At 42.4% G+C, this 17,324-nt stretch overlaps 1 protein-coding gene across 1 annotated transcript in view; it reads right to left on the bottom strand.

Moving 5' to 3' along the window:
- QTMAN (queuosine-tRNA mannosyltransferase) overlaps window positions 1-17,324 on the bottom strand; it is a 107,251-nt gene that overhangs the window by 75,859 nt on the left and 14,068 nt on the right. The window contains exon 2 of the mRNA XM_088521810.1: window positions 2,232-2,399. Coding sequence (XP_088377936.1) covers window positions 2,232-2,399 — 168 coding nt within the window. The remainder of the gene's footprint in view (window positions 1-2,231; window positions 2,400-17,324) is intronic.

Here is a 17,324-nt window from a genome sequence, read left to right on the forward strand (position 1 = left end):
TTATTTTTCCACTAAGATTCTCAGTCTGGAGGAATGAAAAGCTATCAAAAGACCCAAATCTCCGCGAGTTTACCCACGAAGTGCTGACACAACCTTAACTATACTGCAAACACGCAAGGCTCTAACCGAGGTAAGAAATGTTTTATGGCTAGTTGGTTTTCTCAATATGTTATATATTGTAATACAGACCTACGGGTCATAAGACGCATTGAGGACATGTGTTCATAAGTCACTGGGCTGCTGAGAAGTATATTTGAGGTGAGAGGCTGTCATTCATCCTCCCTGCATCTCCCCGCTGCCTGGTGCACAAGGAAAGCCCACACTGCTCCCGAAGCAGCAGGAGAGGCAAGAAAGCAGCAGAGAGAGAAAGAATCCTTTTCAACTAGGTGAGAGGAGCCAAAACGTTTTCTGAAATCTCTCCCCACGTATGGTTTTTAACCCCGCGCTTCCCGCGGTCCCCGCGGCGCTCCGGTCGCCTTTCCCGAACTGAGTGACACGCAGCACAAAACCCGGCGCAGGCGCCGCGCTGCTCTTGTGCTGCTCTCTGACATTTAGCAAAGGCTCCCAACATTTTCATCTCTGCTTGTCTTGTACATTAAGGCTCACGTCTCCAGCTCTCCCTTTTCCCGCAGGCTCGGCATTTCTCTGGCCGACTGCGAAGATCCTGTCATCGCACCTGCCCGAGCGCCTCCGAGGAAAGGCATTTCTGGCAGTGCTACAAGTGTGAGTTTATTCCCAGCATGACCTAAACCCTTTAGAGCCGTGAAAAAGAAATTTTGTCCTTCTTAATGATCCCAAAGACCCACCTGAAGATTCAAAATGCTCCACTTCGAATGGTCTCCAAAATCTCTAAGCAAAAGTGGAACAACATGTTTTCCTACCTCTAGTTTTTCTAATAACAGATTTAGAAGGCAGAAAGACTCACAAGGAAACACTGAAATAGTGAAAGGTTCAGACAATCTTTATAAACTATAAAGAAAAAAAAAAGGCAGGCATCTTGTTTCAGTGTCTTTGCAAATGTCCACTAGGCAGTTGGGAGCAATATGGGAGATGTCTTCTACTTGCTATTAAAAATCTGATTTCTGCAGCAACAGAAAGGAAAGATTCATATTAAATAATTGCACGGAGATGTTATTGGAGGCTGCAGGAGGCAGAACCAAGCATCTATAATCGTCTCCTTCTTTGAGGCAAAAGGAAATAATTTTTCATTTAAAAATGCACGTGTTGAGGATTAATGACAGCTCACAAGAGAGGAATTTCTGTTCCAAAATATAACTGCCATGAGAAAGCAAAATAGATATACAAAAATATTCCTCGCCCTAGTACCAAGGAGCCCGTTTTTTGTCAGTAAATCTGAACATGGCTGCTACCATTCTCAAAAGATTTTTCATTATATTTTCACATCGTTGCTACTTAGTGACTGAAACATCTTGCAAATGCAGTGGCAAGAGCAGCTACAGAGTGTTCAGAGTATACAAAAATCATTATTTGAGAAAATTGAATATCAAGTGGCTTATATTTTAAAGATGCAAAAGCTTCACATGCACTTTAGAAGACTCGATCCATATTCCTAATAATTCACCTAATAACAAATAGGTGAGAAAGATCACACAAACAAATTTATTTCAATTCAAAACAACTCAGTTTTGCCGTTTCACTTGGGTTTCTACAGCATCTAACCACAAAGCTTCTCTGCATTGCTGTTATTAACTTCTTTCATTAACTTAGATTCAAGAAATGCGTTTGTTTTTAGTAACAATAAAGGACACAGCCTTTAAAACGTCTGGGTATTTTAGCACTGCACAATCTCTGAATACTAGATGAAAGAAATATAAGGATTTATCTGGTATGTTTACTGCCCTCTCTTCTCGAGAAAAGTGCTGCAGTACATTTTAATTTCTGTTTATTTCCCTAAAAAAAAACCCTCTATATAATTTCAGCCGGCTGCTGTGAAAGCCCCGAGCTGCAGCTTGGCAGTGGGGAGGCAGCCTGAGTGCCTTGTTAAGACATGGGTCAGGATTTGTAGGGCCAGCAGGTACCCTATGGAAGCATGAACGTGGTGTGTAGACTTTGGGCACTCATCCTGGTTTATTGTGAGCGTGGATTCCCTCTGCCTGCTCATGCCAAAGCACTTGGAGCTTGGGACGGGGCCTGGGCCGTGCGGCCTCTACTGAAGGTGTCGGATGCTGGAAGTTTGCACCAACGCCTTAAATCCCAGCAGGAGCACCTACCAGGACAGGATCTGGTTGTATCCATACTGAAAATCCCTCTCCTGGCATTTCCGCACGGGATACACCAGCTGGTTCTCGTGGAAGTAGAGGATCTTCCTCAGCTTGCCCAGGTCGGGCCGCAGGGCCACGAGTTCGGCCAGGTTGAGCACGGAGCTGGCGAAGAGGAGCCTAGGAAAGAAGGAGAGCAGCGTTCAGCGGCCTCCCCGCGCTCCCCCCAAGAAAAACATCACCCCTATGGGGACACATCAATGGCTGAGCCTTAATACCATGTAGCAGCGCTCGAAGTTTTGATCTCTTAAAACGCAGCTGCTAAGAACTCGACTAGAAAAGCCGCGAGTCTCATTGGTCTGCGCCGCTCAGTTACAGAGAGATGCAAAATAAAAAAGCTGGATGGATTTTATTGAAAAAGGCAAGAAAAGCTGTATCTGAAGGACAAATGGAACAAAGATAAGGCTGACTAGGGAATACTTCGCTTGCCAGTTTCATTACACTTTACTTCTTTATGCAACCAACTACTGAAATTCAATATATGAGCACGAATGGCACATGTTCGTGTTATGACATAAACCTTTTTGATTTATGCAGTACACTTATCTAGTATGGTTGTGCCCCCCTTCACCGCTGCTCCTTTTTCTGTTTTATTTTCTCATTTTTATCAGGTATCCTCTATAACAAAAGGGTTTTTGCATCCTTGTACCCCAGTATTGCCATCCCACGGCATCACGCGCATCCCTCAATTAGACTAACCGGGCTCAAGCAACACTAACGACCCCAGATCCTAACCTTGTACAACTTAGTATCAGGCAACGAATGTAGTTAAATGTGTGGTGTGAAACCTGGACCCTACTGAAAGCAGCAGCAAATATCCCAGCATTTCCCCCAAATGGTGCCACGCTCCGCTGTCCTCCAGCTAGCACCACTTCCATCCTCAAACTACACAGAGTCATGGAGCTGTAGACAATTCATGTTAGGAATGTCTCAGTATGAGGGATAAAAATATTGAAAACAAGTGTTTATTGCACATAAAACATTAAGCTTTAATAAATTACTTTTCGGCATGGAGCATGTTGCTAGCTTTATTTTTTTATTTCCATTTTTCGCTGCCCACCATTTTAATAGTATAGAATTTGATTCATGAAAGGTTTATTTCTCTTAAAATCTTTCCGGCTTTTCCTGTTTTAATATGGATTTAGTGCTCAAGAATACCACTAAACTGACATCACTGATCTTAGAAACTGATTCTAGTTGTCAACCTTAAAACTTGCCGATTGCCCCACATAACCATATAAATGATTAGTTGCAACAAGTAATGGTGACTGGAATAACCGTATTTATGGTTATGACCACATCTCTGGGTAATCCATACCTCTGGAACGAGCACTTCCTAGAGAACAGATCCTATATCCATCTTCACCAACGTGAGTCGATGCTGCTGCTCTGAAAGGCTTAGAAAAGCCGGATAGGAATGTTTTTCCCTTGTTCATCAAATATTTGCTCTTCTGCAGGCACCGTCAGATAGAAAGCCAATTAAGACCTGAGCACCGCTTCATTATGAGCCATAAAGAGACCAGGAAATGTATTTACAAATACCATCCTGCATTTATCACATGGAGTAATAACCCCCGGGCCCCCGAACGACCCGGAGGCCCCAGGCAGGGAAGGTGCCTCCTGCTCAGAGGAGTTCGGAAACAAGGGAAGAACGGGGAAGAGAAAAACACAAACGGGAGGAAAAGAACATCAAATGTTACAGTATAAAGATTAAACGGATACTTGGCAAAATTCAGGATGCTTCTGGATTGTGTCACAGTTTGTGCTTTCTTTTTTCTCCCCTCTATCATGCTTATTTTTAGTCAACTTTTCTTTTTCTATGGTGAGCTATGTAGGAAACTGGAATGATGTGGAATAGCGTCTCTAAACTTGGTTGCATTTGAATGAGGAAAGGGGATAAAAACATATCTATATACATGGCACATTGGGATTGAAAACGTGGGGAGGCAGCAGGGCGCGAGACGCGGGAGCGAGGGTGGAAAGAGAAGCCAGCGGGGGTGCCAAGGCCAACACTGTGGGCAATGGGCAGCATGGGGAGAAGGGAGAGCCGGGATTCAGCCTCGGACAAAACCAGCCGAAACCGCCGGGCTCGCCAGGACGGGCACAGGGAGAACGAGCAGAAACCACGGGAAAGGCGGTTATATCCGCGGGATGGGAAAATAATCCTTGCAGTGTTGGTGGGGGGAATATTTCCTCGTCGTTAGAGGGCTAGAGGTTGCCATCCAATAAGGCAAGCAAGGACACGAAGCAGGAGAGCCGTGAAGGGGTAGAACCGGAATTTTCTATATGGGCAACGGGAAAGGATAAGACAAGCGGATCACTTATCGCTGCCCAGCGAGCAAGAGAAAATTGCTATAATCGCTCGCAAATTCAGATTGAGAACCTCCAATAACATTGCTTATGTTTCTCGCTGCAAAATATAAAGTTAAATTGGTCACAGCATTACGAAACGCCCTTCCCGATCCTCTTGCACGACTTCTGTAGTTGAATGCCACAAATACGAGATGCACTTAACGTATTTCTGCTCCTTGACTGGCACAAAAGCTGTTAACTCCCTGCAAAAAAACTGGTTCCTTTGGCCTCGTGAGCTGCAATAACACCTGACAGGACAAGTCACTGCGAACATGCCCACGGAGAAGCCGTGTTCGTGGCTAATGGACTCACGCCGGGCACTGGAGGATATGCCGGAGCCTATCGCCACTTAACACCTATTACACGGAGAAGAAAGGGAAGTTTATTATAATGTAACGCGCGACATAAATATATGTCAGTTGTCATTCGACGTGACATCAAGTCTCATTTTACCTCGGGTTATTATTTAAGTAATAAATCCTAACAAGGTGAGCTTTATCATCCCAGCGCGTGTATCCGGGAGGTAGAGACACAAGGTGATAGCAAGAGCGCTCGCAACATGATAATTCCTGACAGCTGCTGCTTGAGCACAAGTTAAATTGAACAGTTTATCTCAGCATAAAGATGTTATAAGGTTTTATGTTTAATTTAAAAAAATTAACATAAAACCCAGAGAAAGCAGAGTTAGGCAATCTTTCACAAACATGACATACTACAATCACTGTATAAGCTGGATTAGTACTTATTACCATGCTACTAGAGAATTAAGCTGTTTTTAGACCACCAAAGAGCTTTAAATTGCAACTTTTGTCTCTGTAAGAGAAACCTATATTTAAAACGTCTGCTAAATTCAAATTAACAGCTACATCATTAGCTTACCATCTCACAAAAAAACACATTTAAACTGCTATTACACAGTATCCTTATCTGGACCCATCAGCACTACGACACATAATATATGAAGTACCCTTCAATAAATAGATGGTGCACATTATGAAAAGAAACCCTGTGTTGAAGGTCACGTTTTTACAGGGACTGCCCTAGCTTTCCTCCCCAGATATCCCCAAGTATTTTTGTGGGTTACAAATGACCTTCCTCCACGAGCCTGAGCCCTCGCACACGCAGTAGCCCCATCGCCTTGGAGAGCGGCCAAGCTGCCGTCCCACTAAGCTTGTGCTTAATTTGAATCTCTTAGAAGTCCTCCTGACTTCTGCGGAACTACTTATGTGTATTAAGTTAAGCAGCTGCTTAATTCATACTAATATTCGCGGGAATGCGGCTCGTCACGTCTGCGGAGCGGGGCCGCGACGCGCGCGCGGCGTCGCCCGACCTTGCTACGGCTTCCACATTACTGCATTCCAAAGAAAAAGCAGCAAAACGGAAAAGAATCTACTTTTCTCCTTTGTTTAAAAAAAATATCAGATGATAAAATAGCAGGCAGATACAGGTCTACATCTATGGTAACCAAAGCATGAAGATCAAGGTGCTGAAGGATTTTTCCTTCACAAATCCCTGTGTGCCCTGCGGTGGTGCCTCCTTCAACCCAGAGAGCAGGGAAAGGACCCCGAGCAGATCCATGCTCATCCGAAAGAAAATTCCAGAGCTTAAAGATCCCTTCTTGGGATTCTTTGGGATCTTGGGATCCCTTCAAGCTCCTCAAAACAAACCCAACGTCTTTGCTTTCTCCATCCTTCCCACCCGCAGGGAATTTCCTCCGTTTCTACCCAGCAATTTGGACAACTCCAACGATGGGGCTTCATGTTCTCTATTCAAATATGACATTTATTGTATGTGAATTAGCACCACCAACCATGAAAAGTTACACAAATCAGTCCTCTCTATTACTGAGTGTATTTTTACCTGCTCAGCTTATAGAAGTTTCTTTTTTCATTGCTATGCTGAGAATAGTCAAACTGCAATCATATAAAAATGATTTTCCATTTCCCAATAAACAACAGAGGACTCTAAATTTCTGAACCAAAATAACTACTAATAAATGATAATATATGACAATGAGTAGCATAATAAATAATAAATTAACTCTAATTTCTTTTTGAGATGGAATGTATAAATGTCAAAAGCACATATAGATATTTTTAATATATATCTTATAAATTAAGTTTTTTACATGGAACATAATTTGAAATGTTTACAGAAATAATTAAGTCTTACTATTTTAACATCCTTTATTTCCCAGAACAAATCACAAGGGCTGTCATCCCTTTCATCTTAATTAGGCCGTGTGTTTGTCTTATTTATTTGTTATACTTTCATAAACGTTTACAAATATTAATTGTAAAGAAAAATATTTTTTCCTCTTGCCGTAATTACTATATGTACATATGAATACACAAGTGATAAATATTTATGGCTGCTACTAGTTCAATAGTTTTGGATTTGGGGTTTGTCTTCTTTACTAAAATACAGTAGAAATGCATGGTTTGGTCCCTTTTAATATTTCTATTAAAAAAATCTCCTTCTTACTTCATTTTGTATTATTCTGAGTACAGTAGAAACTCTTATTCCTCGCATGCTAGATCTCGGTTCCATCTTCCAAAAGAGCTTGTTGCCCAGAATTATAAATCACATTTTTAATGCACACACTGCATCAAATCCCAGACAAAACCCCGACCTCTCTGCACACCCATCTGCCCTCTCCTAGACGGAGACTAGAAGGGGGCTCCGCTTCCAGCACCGCTGCTGCATCTCCCACTGCTCCCTCTTTCCTCCCGACACGACACATGAATTTTTAGACCCCTGTCACCATCATGGTTGAAAATCTCCAGTCTTGACCTACTGATCCTACTATTTTGCTATTCATGAAGCAACACTAGAACTGGGCTGAAACCAAACACCATCGATTACCTGCTCTGTCAAATATTTCAGAGTTAAGTGTTCCAACTTTTAAAATAACTGCATTCCAAAATCCTTTCTTTGATCATGAACTTCTTCGCAACCAGAGATCAGAATATTCGCAAGCCAACACACCTACCCCATGGCAGCAGCTCAGATCTGGCCTTAAGCAGCTACCACCACCGTGCTTGACCTACAAACTCCAGAGACACTGAAAAGCATTCAAAAGCAGTCAGTTAATCAAATAATTTCTATCATTTTTAACATCAAGAAGTAAGTTTAAAATAAATTCTTTCAGAGGTAGGCTTTTAGATTTGGCGGGCTTTTTTGTTTTGCCCTTTTACTTTCTTTTTTTTTTTTTGATAACAGCACTGACGCTTCCTGTATTTTATTAAGTGCGCAGTCGCCTTTTTTCCCCCCTGATTTGTAATTAAATTTGGCTCCAATTAATTACCGGCAGATGCCCGTTTTCCCTCTCGCGGGCAGATTGCTCGCCATGGGCCGCCGCCGCCCCGCGAGAGGCCGAGCCCCGGCAGCGCCGGCTGCGGCGGGACGGAGAAGCCGCAAATCCACATCTTCCTCTTTCGGATTTCGCTGACGCCGCCGGCAGCAAAGCACCAATTCGGGGCATCTTATTAAAGCAGAACGTGGCACAAGCAAATCGGGATAGCCCAACGCCAAAGAGCAGCCGCCGGCGGGTGGTTTATGGAATATGTGGGCTAACCGTGGTCAGACTGGTGCCGTGAGAGAGCAGGAAAAAGAGCCTTGGTGCCCAGCGTCTGAAGGCAGGTGAGCCACCAAATGTTCACAGGCAAGATGTGGAGTGATTTTAGAGTAAAAAAAAGACATTTTTTTAAGGGCAAAGGCTTGTAGAACCGATGTATCACTCAAATTAAATAACCAACTGTTAATTAAATAACATTTAATTAAGATTAAATATATATATTTTTTAATTCTTGACATTCATAGCAGAGGGTGTCTTATCCGTGCAGCTCTGGAGGAAAAGCAAACTTGTCAAAAGACTGGCATGAAAACCACAGCATCCTCAAGAGCTGGGACCAGCACGGAGAAGTCTGAAGTCTGTTTAGGACAATAATACTCTTTAGCAGCAAAAGCGAGCAACAAACTTTGCAGATTATCGCCTCACAGTGTCTTGTACCTGCTGAAAGTGGTCTGAAACCGCATACTCAATTAAAAAGTTATTTTTCCCTCCTTTATCTGTAATGAGCCCATCAGAAATCCATGAATATAGATTTTTTGTGGTATTAGACACCAAATGTGTATTATACACAGCACATGGTGCATATGCAGCTGTATAGTGTAGAGTGCCCGCGAGCCCTGACTTTATTCCTTAACGTTGCAAAGGTAACACTGTGAAAGGACAACATGAAGCTGGGACTGAGCTACGGGCCGCGAGGAAGCGACTGCGCCGCCGTTTGCTCCACGCAGGCCGTGCGATTTCCATCCAGGAAGCTGCCAAGTAACTAGGGAGCCGACTGATCATTTCCAAGCATCTGAGATGCAATATCCTGAGCACCAGAAAGGGAGAACTCTAGGCCTTTCTTTCTCCTCGACATGAGATAATGAGCAAAAAGGAGCGTTTTTCTCCCCAAACGTTGCGGTGTGTCTGTGCTCCAGGACTTCTGCCAATTCCAAGGCAGGATATTTTTTCCCCTTGGTGGATGAGGCAGTTGATAAAAAGATAATTTTGTGTCCCGGGTGGTTCCTAGTATGAAATGTGTGTGAAGGCAAGCTCGGTTTTGAGGACCCCTCCACGGCCATAGCGGCTTTCCCAAAAAGAGGTCCCAAACGTGACGGCTTGTGAGCCACGGATATTGCTAAATAAAGGCACACACTGGCAGTCGGGAAGCAAGGGGGTAAATGCCCCCACTCGTCTGCCCACCTCTGAAGAGGGTGCAGAATATGTGGCTTAAAAACAGCAACGCGTGGACTGTTCCCTAAGGATCAGAGAGCAAAATTCCCCGAGATGGGAATGGGAATGGCACCTCCAATGCTAACGACTCCCGCGCTCTGGAACAACAGAGCTCTGGCACACACAAGACTTGCATTTCTCCCAGGGGTGCAGATTTCTACGTTTGGTGTTTTTAGAAGGAAGACCCGTTCACTCTGCATAATCACCGAGGAGATGGGCAGGGGCTTCGCAGACTGTTCAGCAGTTTCGCATTTCAAGTGCCCCCAAAATCCTGTTGCCCAAAATATGTCAGACTGCAGCACATTTTGTGTGTTACTTACACACTTTGGTATCTAAACACTTGGGGTTTTGTTTTCTATAAATTTGAAGAGTGTTGCTAAATGGAACTTGGTTTTCTAGGCAAATGAATTTTGCATTTTTTTTCCTAATGGTTCAGATTTCACCTCAGTCAAACTATAAACATCTAGTCCTTTTAAAAATGTTTTTATGGAAGCTGACTCTCTCGCAGCTCATTTTCACACACAAAAAACTCTCCTGCAGACTATCAAGCCTACAAGACAAAACCACTGCATAAAACTGGGGAACTTAGAAAAAGCAGGATTCTTCCCAGAAAACTAATACAGTCCTCGAAAAAAACTCAGACTGTCATAAAACCTGAGCAGCTGGCAACTCTGTCACCATGAAGTATCCATATGGAAGACCGAGATGTGTCAAACTACCCAAAACGAGTTTGGATAGTGCAGAAGATGGAATAAATAATTCAGTATCTTCAACACTTTCAACAGCAGGTAGTAGATATGCTACCTGCTCCTACAATGTGCCAAAATGCAACATGCGAGTGAGAGCGAGAGAAAGAATGTGAGTGTCTCCAAACTGTTTTCATGAGGATATTTTGCTCGAGGAAGTTCTCTTTTTAGAGGCATATGATCCGTATCAGATGTTTGTCAGGAGCAGGCAGCACCGCAGAACATTAGGAATAACTTAGTGATTTTAATATATATTCACAAAGGGCATACTCCTTCAAACGTATTTCAATACATTTTTGAATATATCTTTATCAAACGGTACATAAAAAACGTCAGGAAAGTGCAAAGGTGTGTTTATCCCGGCAGCCCTTCACATATATCTAATATCTGTTGCTGTAGTATGTGACAGCTTCTTTGCCTTAATAGAAGCAGAGCAGAGTGCTCAGTGTGATCGCTCGAGGTTGCCATCAGAACCACAATTTAAACGTTTCCGGCCCGTGTTCACACAATACTTCAACTCTAAAAGTACATATATTTTGCAGTGTCAATCTTCTTCCTTCTCTTCTTATGAGAAACAGCCACACAGTGAGTTAGGGTATTAACGTACATCATTTATCCTTACAGAAGACAAAACCACTCTAGCCACACTCCTGTTTCCTAATTAAGAAACTAAAATAAGACCATATAATGTTTAATAGCCACCAGAGACCTGGATATCATAAAAATCTAAACAAAAACAGTGCTGTCGGAAGATGGTGTGTGTCAAACCCAAGTATCATGGCTGTTTTTGGGAGGCACTAAGGGACCAACTAGCGAGACTTGCTGTCCCCAAAAGGACTGAGCACCTGCAGCAGTTCTTCCCACAGGGACAGGAGGGGCACCAATATCCAAACGTGTATCAATAAGGAAAATTGCATTCTGCATCTATTGAGCATTACTTCCAGCCCCTTTTTTTTTACTAGATTATTTTGGAACTTGGTGAAGTCCAATGTTTGCTACCAGACTTGAATGACCATGCTGAAGTGGCCGAATGAGCTGAGATTTCAGAAAAGCGAGGCAAACACTCTTCTAAATTTAAAAGCTGCCAAACGTATTTCAAATGTCCAGAAAGGTAATTGTTTTGCCTGTTCTGAATTAAGCTTTAAGTGCCGTAAGAACGGTTTCCCTGCAAACATTTCTATCGGAGATGAGAACGGGTAGCTCTTGGATGGAGCACAACCCCTCAGTCAAACATTTCTTAAATAAAACCTGCAACATGCATGGCACATACCATAAGCAATTCATTTCTGTTTCCATAACATGATTTTAAATGTAATCTCTATTGATGTGCGATCACTCTGTTTCGCATGTTATTGAAACAGGCCTTTATAACGCCGCTAGCAAAAGGAAGCAAACACCAAAAGAGGATCTAATGCAAGGCAACTTGCTTTGCAGAGGATGTGGAGTTTCTGAGATGGGGAATATTGAACATGGATGCAAGTATTTAGGGAAAAAAAGGAGCCTAATTCTTCATTGTTTTTTCTTTTTGAGCCTGACACAAAGTTTTCAAAGAGGTTGAGATTTTTCCTGTGTGGAAAAATCTAGTAATAACCTACTAACCTACTAATAATGCTTTTAGGCTTCCAAATATTTCACAAATTGCCTGTTCCCATCACCTCCGGTGCAATGAGGATCTTCAGTCTTCCAAATTCACCTTCCCAACAAATAGGGCATCCAATGCTGAACGTGCCCTGTTCCCCATTAGCAGCCCAAAAGTTCTGCTGCTGAGGGCAGACGAAGCTAAGCCAGAGGAAAACACCAGCTTCGTCCTAATCATTAGGAAACTTTAGCCAAATCTTCTTATCAAGGGGCAGAGGGAATCGATGCCATGGCGAGTACTTGGGCTCCCGAGTCAGAGTTGAAGATAAGAGGGTCAGAGTCTATTGGCTTGATCAAGTCATGTATGACCATGTCAGTCTGGCTACATTTATGGGCCCTGATTGCCACAGTACCTGACAGACCTCCTGAAATAAAATGTTATCTTCAGCAGGCCACAGGAGTTCAGTATTTTCAGATATATTTCCATTCACATAAGGAATGTGCATGAACAGGTGTGTTTCTGTAAATATACACGCATACTGAGACATGCACAAATATACATACCCGCATTTTCTGCGCTTCTATCAAAATCCACAATATTACTACGAAGCACTCACTATATTCTAAATTAAGCTATTTAAACCGTGGCCAGAAAAATTGTTGACAACAGCTAATTTGTTATTGGGAAAAGATCATGCATCTTTCCCCCACAGAAAGCTAAAAATCTGTTCGAGGTGTCTGGTCGACAAGCTTGCATATCTGCAAAAAAGCTGAACGAAGTGAAGCATTTTTGGTCAAGGTCTCCAAATAGCACAGTTTTTCCAGCGATGCCTTTGGACTGCATGTAAAACCTCTCAGGGGCTCTCAAAAGGAAACTTTCGTCAAGCTGTTTGTCAAGATGACTCGAGATATTCTTTGGAGAGCAGCTGAAAAAAAGTCCTGGACCATGGTAGCTATGGAATCATATGGGATTCATTTTCTGTATATATCTGTGCGCATTGTTGGAAGAAACAAATTAACTTTAAAAATCAAAAATCGTTACGCAGCCCTGTGCTCTTAGGTGTAGATATTTAAGTGATCTCTACTTCCTGTCAAACACTGCAATGGATTATTAGATGTCATTAAACTATTGCAGACACAAGCAGTAACATTTCTTTTCCGCGCTCTCGGTCAGCTCTCGAGCCTCGGGACTCCTTGCAGCAGCCCAATGCAAGGATAACTCGATGCTCTCTGTGCTCTGAATCCCTTCTTCACACCTGTAATTCCCACAGCAGGGCAGAGGATGTGCCGGCCGCGTGGTGCTCTCCATGGAGCCCATCAATATTCCCTGTGGAAACACAGGAGCTGCCTTGGAAATGTGCTGTTTTCCCCTTCCTAGTGCCCCAGGATGAGTTCAGGACATCGCCTGTTCATGCACCTTCTTGGCTGGATGAATCTCCACAGGCACCGAGAGGAACGAGTCCACCAAAGCTCTTCCAGGTGGCATGGGGCACCCGTCAAAGAGCGTCAGGCCAAACTTCTACCCACCAGGACGAGTATGAGTACGACCGTAATGTCCTGAGCTTCCTCATAGCTCTCCTCCTTTTGTAGGCTGCTTTTGTAAGGAAAAACTGAGTAAGATTACACAGGGACAGCTCAAGATGGACATTTATTTTCCAGATTGTGCTGTGTTACTTTTTTTGAGTGAAACTCAACTTCTACAGTTCTTGTTTCCTTTTTTTTCTCTCTATTTTAATCCTTCGAAGAAAATCATAAGGGATAAGACATTTGTGTTTACAAATACCTTAGTGGCGCGTGTCAAGAGGATGGGGCAAGACTATTTTTAGTGGTGGCCAGCAACAGGACAGGGGGCAATGGCCACAAACTGAAATATAGGAAGTTCCACCAGAGAATGAGGAGGAATTTCTTGGCTGTGAGCACTGGAACAGGCTGCCCAGAAAGGTCTGGAGTCTCCTTTTCTGGAGATCTTCAAAGCCCACCTGGATGCCGCCCTGTGCCACATGCTCTGGGTTGGACTAGATGATCTCTAGAGGACCTCAGTGATTCTGTCACTCTGTGTGATAACTCTCACTCTAACCACAAGAACCCAGCCATGTCCAACATCCACAAGGACCTATAGCAGCGTCTTTAAAAGGAGGCACGAGAGGAAGCCAAATCCCGGCTCCGCACCCTGGGATTGTGCCCGGGATCATGGACATCAGCACAGCTGGGCCTCAGCTTCGTTACACACACCCAGCCCTGCGACACAGACCTCGCCTCATGGATGTACAAAAAATATCGCCTGTTTTTTCCTCGGATAGCCTAGATATCCAACCCAGGCCGCGAGCACTCACACTCCTGTACTTCTCGCTTCCCAAGCACTTACAGAAAGCCTGGTCTTTCCCCCGTGAGGTGGGCAAAAATCCCTTTTATCTTCCATTTATTTTCATTTTTACGTGAAACGGAGAGAAGGGTTAGGCTTTTACCCACCATAAACACCCACCACACTTTTAGGAGCACGTGAGAATGCGCAGTTTTCATCGTCGGGAAGACATACCTGAATTTACACAAAATACCAATTTTGCCCTTCTAAGTATGGCAAGTATTTAACATAATGTTCCCCTCTATATGTTCTCACTGTTTAAGAACTCGGCGCAGGTGTTATTAATAAAATACATTTATTTTTGAAAAGGATGCTATTCCATAAGCTTTGAAGCTCACACATAGCCTAACTTAGCCCAGCTTGGGCTCATCTGGTCTTTAAATGCCTCCTTTCATGTGGTCGGCCCACGAGCCGTCCGCGCTGCCGCTCCATCACGCCACTGTACAGCGTCAGCGCGAGGATGATTTGCATGATTTGCATTTCCTGCCCCGTTGGAGCTTCAATGGGCTCCGAGCACCACGTACAAAAGAAACCACCGCCAAGTAATGCAAAGAGTTTAGTTGAACCAGATGAGAACTATTTTCGTCGGGCTGCCAATAATAAAAAAAAAAAAAGGGGGGAAAAAAAAAGGGAAAAGTCTCGAGGATATCCTGTTAAATAAGGATTTATTTGTAGGGAATCTGAACTTTGGATGAAGAGCAACGTTTGAAATATAAAAGTTGTATGAATTCCTTAATAAATCTGGCCTACCAGAAAATAATGCAATGAAATAATATTTTTCTTACTGTTCCTAAGATTTTGGCACCACATTATGCTACTAATTTACTGATTTACTAGTACATAAATGTTCCAACTACATTCATTTTCCTACCATATAAAATTAAAATGAATTAAACTGAATACACTGAATGCTAGCTAAGTTTCTCCCTACAAAGAATTCCTTTATTTTATCACAAATGATCAATAAAAGCTGTTGGACAAATAATTGTGATAGAAACAGCATTACAGTGGGCACAATGAATAAGTACTAAAGAGCAAAAGACTGTACCAGAACCTAGTCGTCATGAAAAACAGAGACAGATGGGGAGACAGACCTATATGATGCTACAAATAGATGAATATCTTGCAAGGATTTCAGCAAATGTTGTAAGACCTAATAAAAATTTTTAAAAACTACACACTTGCTTGTGGTGCTGTATTTCACTCCACCTGAAATGCAAACTGCAATAATAATTACTAAATATACTATTGAAGTTACATGATTAAAAAAGAAAAAAGGAAAAATCTGTAATACCCTTTTCAGGCATTATTAATTGTGCCATTATTTTGTACAAACCACCATAAAAAAGAAAAAAAAAATTACTAAAGTTTGCTTTAATAACTACTTCTAGGAAACTGAGTGGTGTCCCCCATTCCTGACTTCAAAATTGGGAGCGTGCATGCAAACTTTGTATCTAACAGAGTAATTTACAGCAAGCCCTCTCTTAAAAACAGCTGAGAAAATTAATTGCTGGAAAGGCCAGTGCACAAGAGCCTGTTACAGAACTGCCTGTGCGTTACCAGTTGCAGGGGAAGCAGGACGGCAGCCTCAGCCTTTCTGCTCAGGCACTGCAGGAATCTGCACAGTCCTGCTCAGAAAAGAGGCTTTGCAAACAAAAACCAGGGGACTTGACCGGGCAGACCCATTTGCAGAGAATTAGGAAGTTGCATCTGCAGTGTCTTCAAATTTCTACATTATTCAAATGCAACCAAATTTAACAACTAGTATAAATTCAAATTCTGTCCTGGACACGATTTATTCCATTGTTGCCTGCAAATATATAGTCAAGAGTAGGGTTTAATCACATGTATATTCCACATAGTGATGTAAAATTTAGTAATAGGAATAGCTACATATTAAAAATGCATTTTGTCAGTTTTTGCAGTTAGCACTCCCTTATATAATACTATTCTTTAAAGGTCAACTAATTTTATTACAGAGATCACCAGTAACTTATATTCATTTTTAGGCTCCTGAGCTTTCTAGCATGTGAGCCAAACAAATATCACACTAAAGAAAGATGCAATGTAACCCAGGCTGCTGAATGTAATCTTTACTGTGTAAGTAAAAACTCGAAACAAAAAAGCATTTGCAACAGACAAAAAAAAAAGGTGTAAAACTTTTATTTTATTTTATTTTATTTTATTTTATTTTATTTTATTTTATTTTATTTTATTTTAATTTTATTTTATTTTATTTTATTTTATTTTATCTTATCTTATTTTATCTTATTTTATTTTATTTTCTGCCCTGGCAGCTGCAGAAGTGCCCACAGACAGAGCTCTTCCAAAGCCAGGTTGCGGAGCCTCCCCCATGATCCGAGATGCTGAGACCATCTAATGAGGTGCTAAGTCTACTACTATTCAAGCACCATCAACACCAACTGTTCTGCAGCACTCTTTTTTGGTCATTTCCCAAATTTGCAAGGCACACGCACACGACATTGGAGAATGCAACTAATCATTTTGATTCGCAAACTTTTCTGCTGTGCCTGATCGAATAGAACAAGCAACATGGAAAGTATCAAAGTTGAGCAAAGTATTAATATTTTATTCTCATGACATTCAATATATGAGAGTGTTGTATACTACAGAAAGGGATTCAGGAAGATCTGCTGCTTTCTTAAGGATTTCTCTTTTACAGAAGCAGTTTATAATGCAACATTCTTCATTATCCGCCTTCCTCGCACGCTGTTTCTGGTTAGTTTGCTCCTAAGACCCATCACCACATCTGACACTAAAAACAGAGCGCTATTTTCAGCCGTGCAATCACAGGAGGAGCAGGAGCAGTTGGGATCAGCCCTCTTTAAGGCACGCAGCACCTCGGCGAGGCCCTGGGCACCGACCACATGGGAATCCCTGGCGCCCGCGCCGTGACGCCCCAGCAAAACGCGCTCGAAAAGGCTCCAGCAACAACAACCTTGTCACTAAATAACAACCAGAAGCAGGAGCCACGAGCCAAACAGATACCTATCGGCTTCCTTGAGCTTCATCTGATTAAAACAGGGCTCTCAAAAATGTTAAATAGAATGCCACGTCAGAGAGCAGGCATACGATAAAAATAGTTCATGACAGGAAATCATTATTAAGCCAGCATTACTGGTGTATCTGTTATGGAAATTTCCCTGTAATTTTTCAAGGTTTCCCCTCATGCTTTTCTCGAGTTGCCTGTTACACTTCTT

This window comes from Tinamus guttatus, unplaced genomic scaffold (genome assembly GCF_059628265.1).
Source record: "Tinamus guttatus ecotype Peru unplaced genomic scaffold, ASM5962826v1 Tinamus_guttatus_pri_ptg000133l, whole genome shotgun sequence".
Classification (NCBI taxonomy): Eukaryota; Metazoa; Chordata; class Aves; order Tinamiformes; family Tinamidae; genus Tinamus; species Tinamus guttatus.